Raw genomic sequence first — 15,617 nt, forward strand, 5'->3', positions numbered from 1 at the left:
ATCCTACACTTCCCTGCTCACAGTCCCCTGATTACTGACTGCACACACCTGGACTCAATCACCTGTTTTCCCAAACTATTCTGCCCTAGCCTCGCCTGACCTTTGCCTGTTTCTAAATTCCAATTTTTGCCTATGATTTGGTTTGTCTGCCAGTGTTCCTAATAAATTCTGTTTCTGCTTTTACATCCATCTGTCACCTGCAGTCCTGACAGTGACCTTAGAACAATTTATTTCACAGCAGTTATGAACTGTAACTATAGACTTCATCTTTCCATTAGTCTGGACTATTAGTTTATTTTGGAGGTAAATATTGGAGCAATGGTTTTGCTCATCTATGTGCAGTGGGGAATTTTACCCAGAGACATGGTAAAAAAAATGTAAAGATCACGACGATACCATTGCTGTTCTTTGAGATCCCAGTCAACTCGATATCCATGGATGCACTGCTTGTGATGAGAGAATGGACTTTATTCACAGAGGTGTTTTGTCCAACAGTAATTACCTGAACCTCTGGAAAGATAGAAATCAAGAGTCAGGATTGTCCTACTTTTTGCCAATCATGTTCAAGTTCTGTATTGTCTTATGATGGAGAATATTCTCTTTTGATGGAGATAACACAACACTGAATGTAATGTAATGGTGTAATGGTGGTGCACATAGACGCAGTGGCTCAGGGCTCTCCTTTTCAGTGCTTTGTTTGGCTGGTTGTGTATGTGTTGTTACTCATCATGATGACATCCTGCTGGGCGAACAGCATCTAAAGCTAGCATGAGCACCTAAAAATAGGATTATGCAGTGAGTGGACTGTGACAGATGAGATTCTCCACTCCCACATCAGGGCGGACACAGCCAGGTGCCCAGGCTCTCCGTGGATTACCTTCCCCACAAGCAGGAGGCAGAGGCAGTGCAGGGACAGGAGGCAGAAGCAAGGCTGCAGGGCCAGCATGCTGGTGAGGTTACAGAGGCGGCCACACAAGGTGCCTCTTCCTAGTATCTTTCTCAACAACACAAGATCCCTTGTAAATAAGATGGACGAATTAAAGCCACAGGTTGCAGAAAATAAGATCATCAAGGACAGCTGAATTCTGCTAATCACAGAGACCTGGCTTCATTCACTCTTTCTGGATGCAGTTATTGAGCTAGCAGGCCACACAGTACCCAGTCATGATGGGACCTTTTATTTCTCATCTCATCTCATTATCTGTAGCCGCTTTATCCTTCTACGATAAAGAGCCTATCCCAGCTGACTACGGGCGAAAGGCGGGGTACACCCTGGACAAGTCGCCAGGTCATCACAGGGCTGACACATAGACACAGACAACCATTCACATTCACACCTACGGTCAATTTAGAGTCACCAGTTAACCTAACCTGCATGTCTTTGGACTGTGGGGGAAACCGGAGCACCCGGAGGAAACCCACGTGGACATGGGGAGAACATGCAAACTCCACACAGAAAGGCCCTCGCCGGCCCCGGGGCTCAAACCCAGGACCTTCTTGCTGTGAGGTGACAGCGCTAACCACTACACCACTGTGCCGCCGGACCTTTTATTTATTAATTAAATACATAAAATCTCCATATAATATATTTATTTATTCTTCTCTGAAGAATCACCACCTTAATGTTGTGGAGGGGTTTGTGTGTCCCAGTGATCCTGGGAGCTGTGTTGGTGGGGGCATTAGCCCCTGGTAGGGTCTCCCAAGGCAAACTAGTTCCAGGGAAAGGGCCAGACTAAGAGCGATTTATGGACCTTGATGAAACAGCTAAGTAGGAGCTGCAGCACCTCGCCTGGGTGTGGTGGGTAACTGGGGCCTCCTCCTGTAGCCAGACCTGGGAGAGGAGTTTGCTGGTGAGTGTTTGGTGGCCAGGCCTTGGCCCATGGGGCCCGGCCAGGCACAACCTGAAGAAATTACATGGAGCCACGGCCATGTGGGCTCACCACCCACAATGACAGGCACCAGATTTGGGTGAATTGTGAACCAGGTAGCAGGAAAAGGTGGGAGCTTGGGCGTGTTGATCCTCGGCAGCACAGACTAGTTCTTAGGATGTGGAATGTCACCTTTCTAGTGGGGAAGGAACCAGAGCTGGTGCGGGAGGTGGAGCGGTACTAACTAGAAATAGTTGGGCTTGCCTGCACACATAGCGCCGTTTCTGGAACCAAAATCCTGGAGAGAGGGTGGACTCTCTCCTTTTTCAGAGTTGCTCAGGGTGAGAGGCATCAGGTGGGTGTGGGGATACTCACAAGCCCTTGACTAAGTACCACTATGTTGGAGTTCTCCCCGGAGAACAAAAGGGTCATCTCTATGCGACTGCAAGTCACTGAGAGGAAAACTCTGGCCGTTGTTTGTGCTTATGCACCAAACAGCAGTGCAGAGTATTCAGCCTTCTTGGAATCGCTGGGTGTTGTCCTGGATGGGGTGTTGACTGGGGACTCCATAGTTCTCCTGGGGGACTTCAATGCTCATGTGGGCAATGATGGAGAAACCTGGAAGGGGGTGATTGGGAGGAACAGCCTGCCTGATCTAAACCCGAGTGATGTTTTGTTGTTGGGCTTCTGTGCTCATCATGGATTGGCCATGTTCAAACATAAGGTAGTTCATAAGTGTACCTACTACCAGAACACCTTAGGCCAAAGATCGATGATTGACTTTGTGTTTATATCATCAGATCTGCAGCCGTATGTCTTGGACATTTGAGTAAAGAGAGGAACAGAGCTGTCAACTGATCACCACCTGGTGGTGAGTTGGATCAGATGGCAGGAGAGGCTGCCAGACAGACCTGGCAAACCCAAGTGTGTAGTGAGGGTGAACTGGAAATGTCTGGTGGAGTCCTCTGTTCATGGGGTCTTCAATTCCCACCTCTGGAAGAGCTTTTTTTGCATCCCGGGGGAGGTTGGGGACATGGAATCTGAATGGACCATATTCAAAGACTCTATTGTAGAGGCATGTAGTAGGAGCTGTGGACAAAAGGTCATTGGTGCCTGTCGTGGCAGTAACCTAAGAACCCACTGGTAGACACCAGCGGTGAAGGAAAACATCAAGCTGAAGAAAGAGGCCTTTCAGGCTTAGTTGGCCCAGATGTCCCTTGAGGCAGCAGGCAGGTACCAGCAGGCCAGAAGGGCTGCAGCTTCAGCAGTTGCTGAAGCAAAAACCCGGGTGTGGGAGGAATTCAGGGAGTCCATGGAGAAACACTTTTGGTTGGCTTCAAGGAAGTTCTGCCAAACTGTTCAGTGACTCAGGAAGGGGAAGCAGGGCTTGCCTCAGGCTGTGCACAACTGAGGAGAACTATTGATATTGTCAGGCAGTGGAAGGAGCACTTTGCGGAACTCCTGAACCCATCCTACATATCTTCCATGGAAGAGGTGGAGTCTGAGGACTCAGGGGAAGCTTCATCCATATCTCTGACAGAGGTCACTGAGGTAGTCAAGAAGTTCCTCAGTAGCAAGGAACCAGGGGTGGATGAGATTCACCCTGAGATGCTGAAGGCTCCAGAGATTGTTGGGCTGTCTTGGCTGACATGCCTCTTCAGTGTTGCGTGGAGGTCAGGTACAGTGCCTGTGGAGTGGCAGACTGGAGTGGTGGTTCCTCTTTTTAAAAAGGGGGACCAGAGAGTGTGCTCTAATTATAGGGATATCACACTGCTGAAACTTCCCAGGAAAGTTTATTCCAGGGTGCTGGAAAGGAGGCTCTGACTGATTGTCAAACCTCAGATTCAGGAGGACCAATGTAGATTCCATCCTGGCAGTGGAATGGTGGACCAGGTCTTTACCCTGGCAGGGTTGCTGGGAGGTTCATGGGAGTATGACCAGCCAGTCTACATGTGTTTTGTAGATTTGGAAAAGGCTTATGACCATGTCTCCTGGGGGTATTGTGGGGGGCACTGCAGAAGTATGGGGCATCAGGGTCAGTGGTACAAGCCATCCAGTCCTTGTACAACCAAAGTGTGAGCTGTGTCCATATTCTTGGTACAAAGTCAAACATGTTTCTAGTGGGAGTTGGACTCCGCTAAAGCTGCCCCTTGTCCCAAATCCTGTTTGTGATATTCATGTATGGGATCTCAGGGTGTAGTTGGGGTGAGGAGGGTGTCCAGTTTGGTAGCCTCAGAATTGCATCTCTGCTCTTTGTAGATGATGTGCTTCTGTTGGCTTCTTCAGAGCGTGGCCTTCAGCAAGGACTGGGATGGTTTGCAGCCGAGAGGGAAGTGGCCGGGATGATAATCAACACCTCCAAGTCTGAGGCCATGGTTCTCTGCCAGAAAATAGTGGAGTGTTCCCTCTGGGTTGGGAGTGAGTTGCTGCCCAAAGTGAAGGAGTTCAAGTATCTCTGGGTCTTGTTCACGAGTGATGGTAAAATAGAGTGTGAGCTGAATAGGCAGATTGGGGAGGTGTCAGCAGTAATGCAGGCATTGTACTGGTCTGTCATGGTGAAGAGGGAGCTGAGTCAGAAGGCAAAGCTTTTGATTTACCAGTCAATCTACATTCCAACCCTCACCTATGATCATGAGCTTTGGGTATTGACCAAAAAGATGAGGTGATGGAGACAAACAGCTGAAATGAACTCTCTCTGTAGGGTGGCTGGGCTCACCCTAAGAGATAGGGTGAGGAGCTCAAACATCCAGAGGGATCTTGGATTAGAGCCACTGCTCCTTCATATCGAAAAGAGTCAGTTGAGGTGGTTCAGGCATCTGATTAGGATGCCTCCAGGGTGCCTTTGTTTGGAGGTTTTATGGGCACGTCCAACTGGGAGGAGCCCAGAACATGCTGGAGAGATTATTTATCTCATCTGGCTTGGGGGCATCTTGGGATCCCTGAGGAGGAACTGGGAAGCATTGTTGGGGAGAGGGATGCCTGGAATACTATGCTTAGCCAGCTGCCACCATGACCCGGCCTCAGATAAGCGGAAGAAAATGGATGGATGGATGGATGGATGGATATTTATTTATTTATTTATTTTTACTTTTGTAAGCAGATGTTGCACTGGTAGAATTGCATCCAATTTCATTGTCAATGCGCAATGACAAAGATATGTTCTCTTCTAATTCTATAAGCACAGCTAAACTGAAAAGAAATAAATGGGAGAAGAATATGAGAAATGCATTAAATAAACTGTGTGAACATAATTACACAAGTGTAATAGCGATCTGTGGTCGCTGGGATTTGGATGGGGAGGATATCTCAATTTCATAGTTGAACTACAAAAACCTTGCAAAACTGATGTTTTTCTTGTTAATTTTCATTCATTTATTAATTTATTCATTGCATATATCCATTGCAGGTGGCAGGTGAGCACCTCCAATGGATATATGCAATGTTAGCTGACATTGGAGAGGCAGGGTGCAACCTGGACAGGTCGCCAGTCTATTATGGGACTAACATAGAGAGACAGGCTACATCCACACTAATATGTTTTCCTTTTAAAATGCATCACTTCCACTACATTTACGCCTGGCATCCACACTGCTCTAGTGTCTCTGAGCCCCAAAACCAGAGTCACTCATTGCATAAGTTACTGAGCCTGACTGCTGATCACCTGATACTTTGCTTGTCGATCACACTTACTTTTGGTTTAGATTTTTCTGGTTCAGTCAGTAAAACCCTGTCTGTATCTGACAGTAAGATGTTGGTGTTATAAATGAAATGAGTTTTCTTCATTTTGTCCTAAGGATGTAAAAACTTTTGCTCCCAACTATAGATTTCATTTGCAGCAGCAGTGTTTAGAAATATGTTCCTTACCTAAAGTTTGTAGAGAAATGTTGATGGATTTGATGGGATCTGTTTTCCTCACCAGCGTAGACACCAAATTCTCAGTGACTTCCAGTACACAGTTTCCGTAGGATAGTAGAATATTCCGGTCAGTAATGAAGTCTTTCAAAAGAGTTATAAGCGCCATCATTTTGTTCAAATGAGATTCCACAATCTGTCCAACAATCAGAGTAAAATCCATGACAAACACATTCAAATGCAATGACCATCTTTGTATGAACACACTTCAATTCACAATAAACAATCAACAACATCAAATAAGTCTCACGTCCTGTAGTGGCTCCTGCACTGTTCCGTTCTGAAATGGGGGCAGCGCCCACTCCAGTGCAGACTCTGCTAGCAAATCAACCTAGAGCACAAATTACTGATATTTCTCAAAAATAAAAAGTCTTCCAGAAGGCTTTTATCCTCACCACTAGGTTTAATCTTTGAAATGCAACATAACTATAACACATCTTAATCTCAGATACTTCTCAAATAAAATGATCTGATTTCTCATAAAACTTCTGTTGGGTGAAATATCTACTGTACAAAGAGATTCAGATGAACATCGCTTTCAAATACAATCCTAAAATAAACACTGCAAAAAAATGATGATAGCAAGTGAAAGTATCTTGAAAACAGTTGAAATGATCTAGAATTTCCTATTAGAAGAATAAAAGACACCAATTCTGAGATTATTAAAACTAGTTCTAGATTGCAACCAACTTATTCTAAGATGTCTTATCAAGTAAAAATATATGTTATGCAGCAAGATAATTTCACTAGTATTAAGTAATTTTCTCCTCAAATCCAGTTTTCAATTTTTTGCAGTGAAACAACACACAAAAACGATTGAAACTTGATCACATTTGTCTTATCAGTGTGTCCTCAGGGGCAGTTCAGTCATACCTGGCATTTTTCAGGTAGTGTGAGATTCACATCTGAAAAAAGAGCAAAGGACCCAACTTTTATTTTTAGGAAGAAGAAGAAGAACTTTATTCATCACACGTACACTTGTGAAAGTCCTGTCTGCATTTAACCCATCTGAAGCAGTGGACACACACATGCACACACAGGGAAGTACAGGGAATTCTAAAGCTATTAAGATTTCTGTTACGTTTTACATGAAGATTCTGTTAACATGATGCAGCTGTATGTCACTGGCACCCCATATTTAAAGATGTGAATAAAAGTATTTCGAGTCATTTGTGCTCAAACAGTTTGAGAGACATTAACCCCATTAACACCCACATGATTCCAGGCATGTCTGATTCGTTTGTGCATCATTTGTGGACAAAAAAAAAAGGTGCTCAAACAATTTTGGGACTAATGGAATGTTAAGTTTAGGGTGAGTGTTAATTATACTATATGTTTATACAGTGTGCACAAACAATGGACAAACGAATCAGGCATGCTTAGAGCCAGTTGGGAGTTAATGTGGTGCTGGATGACGTCGCATCATTAAAACATTTAATGGTTAATCTGTGGTTGGTAGAAGAGAGCAACTGGACTTGCTTGAAAAGTCTTGAAGACGTTTCGCCTCTCGTCCGAAAGGCATCCTCAGTTCTGTCTGTCTAATAAGGAGTATCAAGTATTTATCCTCTCATGGATCATCATAGAATCCGAATCAGAATGCTGATGGCTGCATTGTAGGTACTCTCACAGATATGTTTCTATGCACTTTGGGATGAGTTCCCTTCGACAGGTGCGGGAGTATGAGAGGACTTCCAGAAAACTGGCAGACATCTTAGCCAGAGAGGATCGTTCATTTTTGTCAACCTGGAACGACCATCACTGAACAGAGGTGGGTGTCTATGACATCTATCAGCCACCTACAATGCAGCCATCAGCATTCTGATTCAGATTCTATGATGATCCATGAGAGGATAAATACTTGATACTCCCTATTAGACAGACAGAACTGAGGATGCCTTTCGGATGAGAGGCGAAATGTCTTCAAGACTTTTCAAGCAAGTCCAGTTGCTCTCTTCTACCAACCACAGATTACTATGTACCTGGATGACTGAGTATCTTCACAGATATTTAATGGTTAAGTTCTCCAAAACTGTTTGAGCATAAATTTAAATTTTTATGCACAAGTGAAATCGAAATATGTTGTTGGTTTTTTTCACTTTCTCATCATATGGGCTGCCAACTTCATGGAGGAACATGATCTACTGCATTATTAACACTCAGTGCGTTTACATGCACATCCAAATCGAGCTACTGTCGGTAATCGAGCTAAGGGTCCCAGCAGGGGTGCCAGAGAAATCCAATCCTACATGCACACAAGGAAATCGAGCTATTGTGTGAGGTACATTGTGCACCCGAGCCACAGGTGGCGCTACACGCCCCATCGTGTTGGTACACTTCCGGTTGTCGTCATGAAGAAGAGCTATTCAAGAATATAAACAAAGTTGTCAGTTCCGTGTTCACAAGAAGAACACATTATATGAGCATATACTAGACTATATGATTCAAAGCTGATGAATTTTACTTAGACCTTGTTTAAATTGCAGTGTGTGTATTTCTCATCTCACTACTGTTGTCATGCCGACCGAGGCTGCTGTGTTTCCCGCTTGTGGTCTCGTCACTCATCACTTCCAGAAGGGGCAGTGCTGAAGTAAGTAGCTCGACTACATAGCTCGATAGGGTTTACATGCACTAAGTAGCTCGGCTACAATCGCATAATCTAGGTCGCGTAGCTCGATTACAAGAAATCCAGTTCGGTTCGATTTCAGCCGAGCTAAGGTGTTGACATGGCATTTAGAACTTCAATTTCAGTCGAGCTACGGCAGAAATTCGATCTTCTCTATGTGCATGTAAACGCACTGACTAACTAACTCTGATCTACATGAATACACCACCAGTAACGTGAACAAAGTAAATTAACATCCAGTATATTAGTTGACATTAAATGTTAAAGAAGTCTATCTGCATTAGTGATGTAACCATTAAATGCATCAATCAAATCAATCAAAGTCCTTCCCATGCCATGTGGCGCATAGGGCGGCGCCGATCTGTTTCCGTAGCCCTCGGCCTCTCGCCTATTACATAGCTAGGGTTACAGGTTATAATTACTTTTTATTATCCAGATTCTTTAGATAGTTAATACTGCATGTCAAACGAATGTAGATTAAATAGTACTGCTAAAATTTAAATGGATTGTCCATGTGAAGGAATACATTGAATAAAAAAAAGGATAAGACATAATACCTGGAAAACAAAACACTTATTGTTTCAATGTGTTTAGAAACAAAAATTATTAACAAGCATCTCTAAAATATTAAATGTTTTAGAAATGATTGATTTTGAACAAAATATAATATTCTTGAAATGTACAGAATCTTCAATTAAAAGAACTAGTTTCTTAAAAGCTGGCATTCATTGGAGTTTGACACAAAATAGTTTTTATTTATATTATTATATAATGAATATTTTTTATTTTTGTAGAATGTTATACCAGAGATACTGACAACGGCAAACAACCGACATAGCAAAATAATAATGATTTCTGCTAAATAACTTAAATAAACTCAAGTGATTTGGAAGTGATTTAAATTTTATACTTTCCCCACAATGACCTTAAATTAACTGTCCATAGGTGTGGATACAATGAATGAAAGGGTTAAAATATGAAAACAGGAATGATGAAAAATTTAATTCCACCATGTTCCTAAATATTGGCGTGAGATAGAAAATATCTCATCTCATCTCATTATCTCTAGCCGCTTTATCCTTCTACAGGGTCGCAGGCAAGCTGGAGCCTATCCCAGCTGACTACGGGCGAAAGGCGGGGTACACCCTGGACAAGTCGCCAGGTCATCACAGGGCTGACAGACACAGACAACCATTCACACTCACATTCACACCTACGCTCAATTTTAGAGTCACCAGTTAACCTAACCTGCATGTCTTTGGACTGTGAGGGAAACCGGAGCACCCGGAGAAAACCCACGCGGACACGGGGAGAACATGCAAACTCCACAGAGAAAGGCCCTCGCCGGCCCCAGGGCTCGAACCCAGGACCTTCTTGCTGTGAGGCGACAGTGCTAACCACTACACCACCGTGCCACCCCAGAACTAGATCTTTTCTGAAAACTTCACTCAGATCATGATATGGAATTTGCCTGGAATGGAAGACAAATTTAGGGGCTCAGACGTCTGTGGAGGGACGGTGACCTCTACTGGAGGTTGAGCAGATCATAGGCAAGAAGAGTGGCAGAATGAACTCTAGCTGATAATTTTACCAGCAGACCAATTAATGTGAGGATTGTGTTGTTTCAACCAGGGATGGCCCAGAACCAAAGGTGCTTTAGGAGAAGAGATGATCTTAAACTGCTTTCCCTACAATTGCCAGACAGGACCAAACTTACAGGAACAGTACAGTGGGTGATTTGAGTCAGAAATGTTCCATTTATAGCATTGGCAGTGCATGGAGATTTAAGCTATTCAAGGGGAATACCAAATTGGAGAGCCAACTCTTTATCCAAAAAATTACCTTCAGCAGCAGAGTCAATCAAAGCAAGGAGAGGCATGTAAACTGCTGGTGACACAGGGTAGCTTGAATTTGTGTCTTTGTGGAATCTGAGACAGAGAAAACTGTCTGGCTTGATAATATTCCCACAACTACTGGTGAGTCCTGTCATACTGGTCAGACTGGACAGGCAGCTAGGAAGTGACCAAGCTCATCCACTTTAAACCTGCAGAGGCACTCAGCAGGAAAAAGATTTGCTTGACCCAACTGTATGGGTTCTTTTTCTGAAGTAATAGGAAGTGAAGAGACTCAGGTCTCAGGGCTTGAGCAAACTCCAGTTTTCACAAGGGATGGCAGAAGAGGAGTGGTGAGTGGTGTTGGAAACTGACCAGCCTTCTCCCTGCGTTGTTCACATAGCCAATTATCTAGTGTGATGACAAGGGAAACAAGAGAGTCAAAGTTAGTTGATTCATCACAAGTGGCCGGTTCATCCTTTAATTGCTCACAAAGTCCATTCAAAAACACCCCCTGTAAGGCCAGGTAGTTCCAGCCAGCATCTGCTGCCAGCATACTAAACTCCACTGAGTAATCAGCCAGACTTCTTGTCCCCTGGAGAAGATTTAGCAGATGTTTTGAGGCATCTCCACAATGATCAGGATGATCAAACACACTTTTCACCTTCGCAACAAACTCTTTTAGCCAAAGAGTGCAAGGCTGATTAGCTTTTATTGCTTCCACCTAAGCCAAAGCCTCAGTAATCCCACAATGTAATGCACCTTGGATGGGCCTGGAGGGAAAGTCAACAGGTGCTGGATAAACACCAGGGAGCACTGGATGAGGAAGCTTCTGCATTTATTCAAGTCTCCAGCAAAGTGTTCTGGGTCTGGAGCATACGATTATCTGGGTGAAGGAGACACTAAAGGTGGAGTTGTAGGAGCAAGCTGTCTTGGCTGAGCTGCAGAAGTGAGTTGATTAGTTGGCAAGGTAACTTGTTTGGTTAATTGAGTCATTTGATCTACCATTGCCTGATGGTGGTTTGCGAGGGTTTGAATGAGCTGTTCATGTTGTACAAGTAGTAGTCCTTGACTGGAAACTGCCTTTAGAATGATGGCTAGTTCTGGGTTTCAATGCACTGGGTCCATGCTGGCCAGATAATTCTGTTAAGTGTGTAGACAAGACTGGACCCAAAAGCAAGACTCAAGACTGGCAGTTCAGTCAGTAGGGTTGATTTATGAGACAAAAGCAAGCAGACGATCAGGGGTTTTCCAGGGGATCTGAGTGGACAGGTGGAGCAGACAGACTGAGGTGGCAGGCAGACAGGTATCAGGAAGGCAGTGGATCAAACTAGTAGACTAAATGATCTGGAGAAGATTGGATTACAGACCCAGAGCATGAATACTGCTGGATCTTGATTGCTGGATGGATAACAGGTGTATGGACAGATTGGCAGGAGGAGTTGATTGGCTGAAGCAGGAGAGTGGGAGAGCAGGACAGCCACACCCAGACACTCACACACACATTGACAAAATGAGAAACAAAGGGGAGGAGAAAAAGCTGAGACACAAGGAATGAGGAGGAAGCAAAACTGGACCATGACAGTACCTCCCCCTCAACAGGAGCCTCCAGGTGACAATGACAAAATCGTGATGACAGTCACCTGTTGGCATCACCTGTTTCAAAGCACATCATTATTTAATTTTTTACCTCATTACTAACCCTAAATTGCCCCCATCCCAACTTTTTTTTTAATGTGTTGCAGGTCTGAAATGCAGGAATCGATGTATATTAACAAATGAAATTAAGTTGACAAAACATGAAATATCTTGGGTTCATTCTGTCTGCAATGACACATAAATCAAAGTCAATTTAGAAATCACTGCTTTTTTATTTTATTTTATTTGCATGTTCCAGACTGTCCCATTTTTTTTTTCTAATTTGGGGTTAAATTTCTTGAAAGGAATCCGGAGTTGTATTCGTGCTTTTCTGGTTTACTTACCGGGAAGGGAAGCATCAAATGTTGCAACTATTGTGAGTAACAAAACAGCGACTCCTGGAGAAGAGAAACAGGAATGAATTTTATTATTTATTCATATTGAATTCACTCATTCACTCATGAAAGCGCCTGGTCAGGGAGGTGGAGGATCCAGAACCTTTCCCAGAAACTCTATCAGCATATATGTCATGCCAATTCTACTGAAAACACAATCTGATCAAGAGATCATTTTTTTGTGCTAGACATACATGTCTATAATATATACAGGGTGGGCAAAAAGTAGGTATACACTGTTTTGTGTCCCGATATGTATAAAGTGTATACCTACTTTTGGTCAACCCTGTATAGTCGGTGCATGAAAGCTCATGATGAGTATATTAGCAAAATATTTACAAAGGCACAAAATCAAACTGAATAGAATAGTAATATTATAGTATATTAATCATTGAATTGAGTCCTGTCATGTATTTCATCTCAGTAAATTGATATATTGTCTTGTGACAGTGATCCCAATAATGAGATACACATTGTAGTTATGATACATATCTATTCCTTTCTTTGATGCCGCATGCCATGCACCAGAAAAAAACACCACCACATTTATTATGGTGTGATTCTGCTGGGCACCTGGTGGACAGCAGTGTACCAGCGCTTTCATTTTACATCATTACTATATAGTTCCATCCAAATATCTATTATCTGTAACTGCTTGTCCTGTACAGGGTTGTGGGCAAGCTGGAGCCTATCCCAGGTGACTATGGGCGAGAGGTGGGGTTCACCCTGGACAAGTCGCCAGATCATCGCAGGGCTGACACATAGAGACAAACAGCCATTCACACTCACATTCACACTTATGGTTAATTTAGAGCCACCAATTAGCCTAACCTCCATGTCTTTGGACTGTGGGGGAAACCGGAGCACCCGGAGGAAACCCACGCGGACACGGGGAGAACATGCAAACTCCACACAGTGAACCCAGAACCTTCTTGCTGTGAGGCAACAGTGCTAACCACTACACTACCATGCCACCCTACTATATAGTTGCCATCCAATATTATCAGACATAAGAAGTAATGAATATTGATCCATGGTAGTTTAGATTATCTACCACTCAGGAAAGATGCTCATAATTGCTATTGAACTGCAATAGTTATGTTTACATGAGTGTGCAGAGTAAGACATCATTCAGGTAAAAAAGCATACAATGCAAAGATACACACTATGAAAACAAAATAGTAGGATAAAAACCTTCAGGAGAAAACCAACTGGAAAACATCCTCCCCGACTGAGTGCAGCGTATGAGCTCTGAGGGTTCGAACTGCAATATTGATATTTAATCTTGATATGTCAAATAGTTGTCTGGTTCCAACTGTCAACTGTCCAACAAGCTCGCGGATGAAAAAAACTGTTTTAACTCATTTTATATGAAACTGTCATGAATATTTTCTATAAAATATGTTTGTCAATAATCCCATGTAATTTTGGAAAAAGATAATTAAAAATTAAGCGCTTGATGAAAACCCATCTGCCTTATGGAAATAAAGATATAAAATGTGTTGCCCAGTGGAAAAGTGTTTATGAGATACGTTGCCTTGCCCTGACGATTGTGTTCCCTGTGGTGGTACACGTACATCATTCATACAGTCACAAAAGCCATCAAAAATCAGATTGAAGCTTTACCACATTCTCTTAAATATGGTGCTTTGCTCCGCTATAAACAATGTATGAACACACTATCCGTACATATAAAAGGGCAAGGGAAATGCAAACCATATTTTTTTATGTTTTATATGATTTATTTCAAATAAGTGTCGCAAATATGTAGCAGGGTTCAGGTAGCAGTATTACAAACTATTGAGTATAGCGGACCAGTTGTGCATTTTTACTTTGGCAACTACAGATTTAATGTACTGTTTCTCTTATTTATATCATATTTTTTAAGGTTTTCATTTGACTAACCATCATATGTGTACTTATAAATATCATAAACAGATGCCTTATTTCTTAAAAAGAGATAAACCAGAAGTCAGATCAGAGTATTTGTATCACAGCTTTAACAACAGACAATATTGCAAATCGGCTTTACAGTAAAATAAAGACTTTAAACAGATGAACTAATTTTATCCATAATAAATGTGTTTATCCTTGATGAGCAAGCCTGAGGCAACAGTGACTAGGAAAAACTCCCTCAGACGACATGAGCAAGAAACCTTAAGAGGAACCAGACTCAAAAGGGAACCCATCCTCATGATAACCATAAATATTGATTAGAAATAACTCGTGATTATAAACAATCTGTTTCTATAAGTTAATAGAAGCATAAAAAATATTGTACTGCTATTAAATAAAATGTTCGTAAAAGGAGCATCAACGTGAAATATAAATGACAAACCCAACACCTCTGTATACGAATAGAGGGACTTACGTTTCAATAGCGGAATCATCTCTCTCTATCTCTTGAGGAGTCTAACTCTCCTGGGTGTCTATGAACACGTTCTTGTTCAAAATAAGAGGAAGTGAAAATGGGAAAATGCAAACAGAGCTGGATACGAAATGGGCATATTTTTTTGTACATATCTCTGAATCTAAAATATTTGCATCTGGTACTTTAAAGATACCATTACTGGAGAAGCAGTGCATCATCTTTTGCATCTCTCTCTCTCTCTCGTTTTCTCTGAGACTGGCCAAGGCCAAAGTAATAAAGACCTGTATAAAAAAGCAGACTTAACAATGCAATTAATAAAACAAACTAATGACAGTCTGCTTCCCTAACTAACCAAAAGTGCAGACGAAACACTCACATCCAACAAAAATGGCTCCCAGTGGCTTCAGTAAAACACAAAAAAAGATAATCGTTACACAAAAAGAAACATCTACAAGAAACCAGATGACTGAAGCCAAAAGGGTCGGACTACTATCATATCATATAAATACACAAGCTTAGGGTCCCTCTGGTGGTGTCTTATACTCCATCACAATGCTGATGTCACCACACCTGCAAATGGGGGAAAGTAAATGTGTAAATATAGCAATAAACAATAAAAAGATGGTTGTTCTGTCTGGATTTGTCTCTGTTGTCTTGCTACATCTCCCTCTCATTCTCACATGTCCCCAGGGATGGAAGAGCTGCTGCAAGTTCAATGGCAAAATCCCATAAATCCACAGGTTAGGCAAAGTCTGCTGTAGTGGTTAGCACTGTCACCTCACAGCAAGAAGGTTCTGGGGTCAAGCCCAGTGACCGACAGGTGCCTTTCTGTCTGGAGTTTGCATGTCCTCCTGTGTCTGCATGGGTTTCCTCCGGGTGCTCCGGTTTCCCCCACAGTCCAAAGACATGCAGGTTAGATTAACCAGTGTTCTCCCAGAGTGCTTTTGCATGTCGGGCCTGACACGTTTTAATTTCATA

General features: G+C 42.7%; 1 protein-coding gene across 2 annotated transcripts in view; it reads right to left on the reverse strand.

Annotated features, from left to right (window-relative positions):
- LOC132866452 (adhesion G protein-coupled receptor E3-like) overlaps positions 1-14,714 on the reverse strand; it is a 35,954-nt gene extending 21,240 nt beyond the window's left edge. Inside the window, exons 1-6 of one of the 2 annotated variants that reach the window (XM_060899220.1) lie at positions 14,640-14,714; positions 12,218-12,271; positions 6,654-6,685; positions 6,031-6,111; positions 5,733-5,916; positions 397-510 (exon numbers count right to left, since the gene is read on the reverse strand). In XM_060899220.1, coding sequence (XP_060755203.1) covers positions 397-510; positions 5,733-5,916; positions 6,031-6,111; positions 6,654-6,685; positions 12,218-12,271; positions 14,640-14,658 — 484 coding nt within the window. In that variant the 5' untranslated portion in view covers positions 14,659-14,714. Of the gene's footprint in view, positions 1-396; positions 511-5,732; positions 5,917-6,030; positions 6,112-6,653; positions 6,686-12,217; positions 12,272-13,462; positions 13,615-14,639 lie in introns of those variants that run through there. The other variant, XM_060899219.1, reaches the window with a different exon arrangement.
- Positions 14,715-15,617: the final 903 nt, after the last annotated feature.

The sequence above is a fragment of the Neoarius graeffei genome, chromosome 18, assembly GCF_027579695.1.
Source record: "Neoarius graeffei isolate fNeoGra1 chromosome 18, fNeoGra1.pri, whole genome shotgun sequence".
NCBI classification, from domain to species: Eukaryota; Metazoa; Chordata; class Actinopteri; order Siluriformes; family Ariidae; genus Neoarius; species Neoarius graeffei.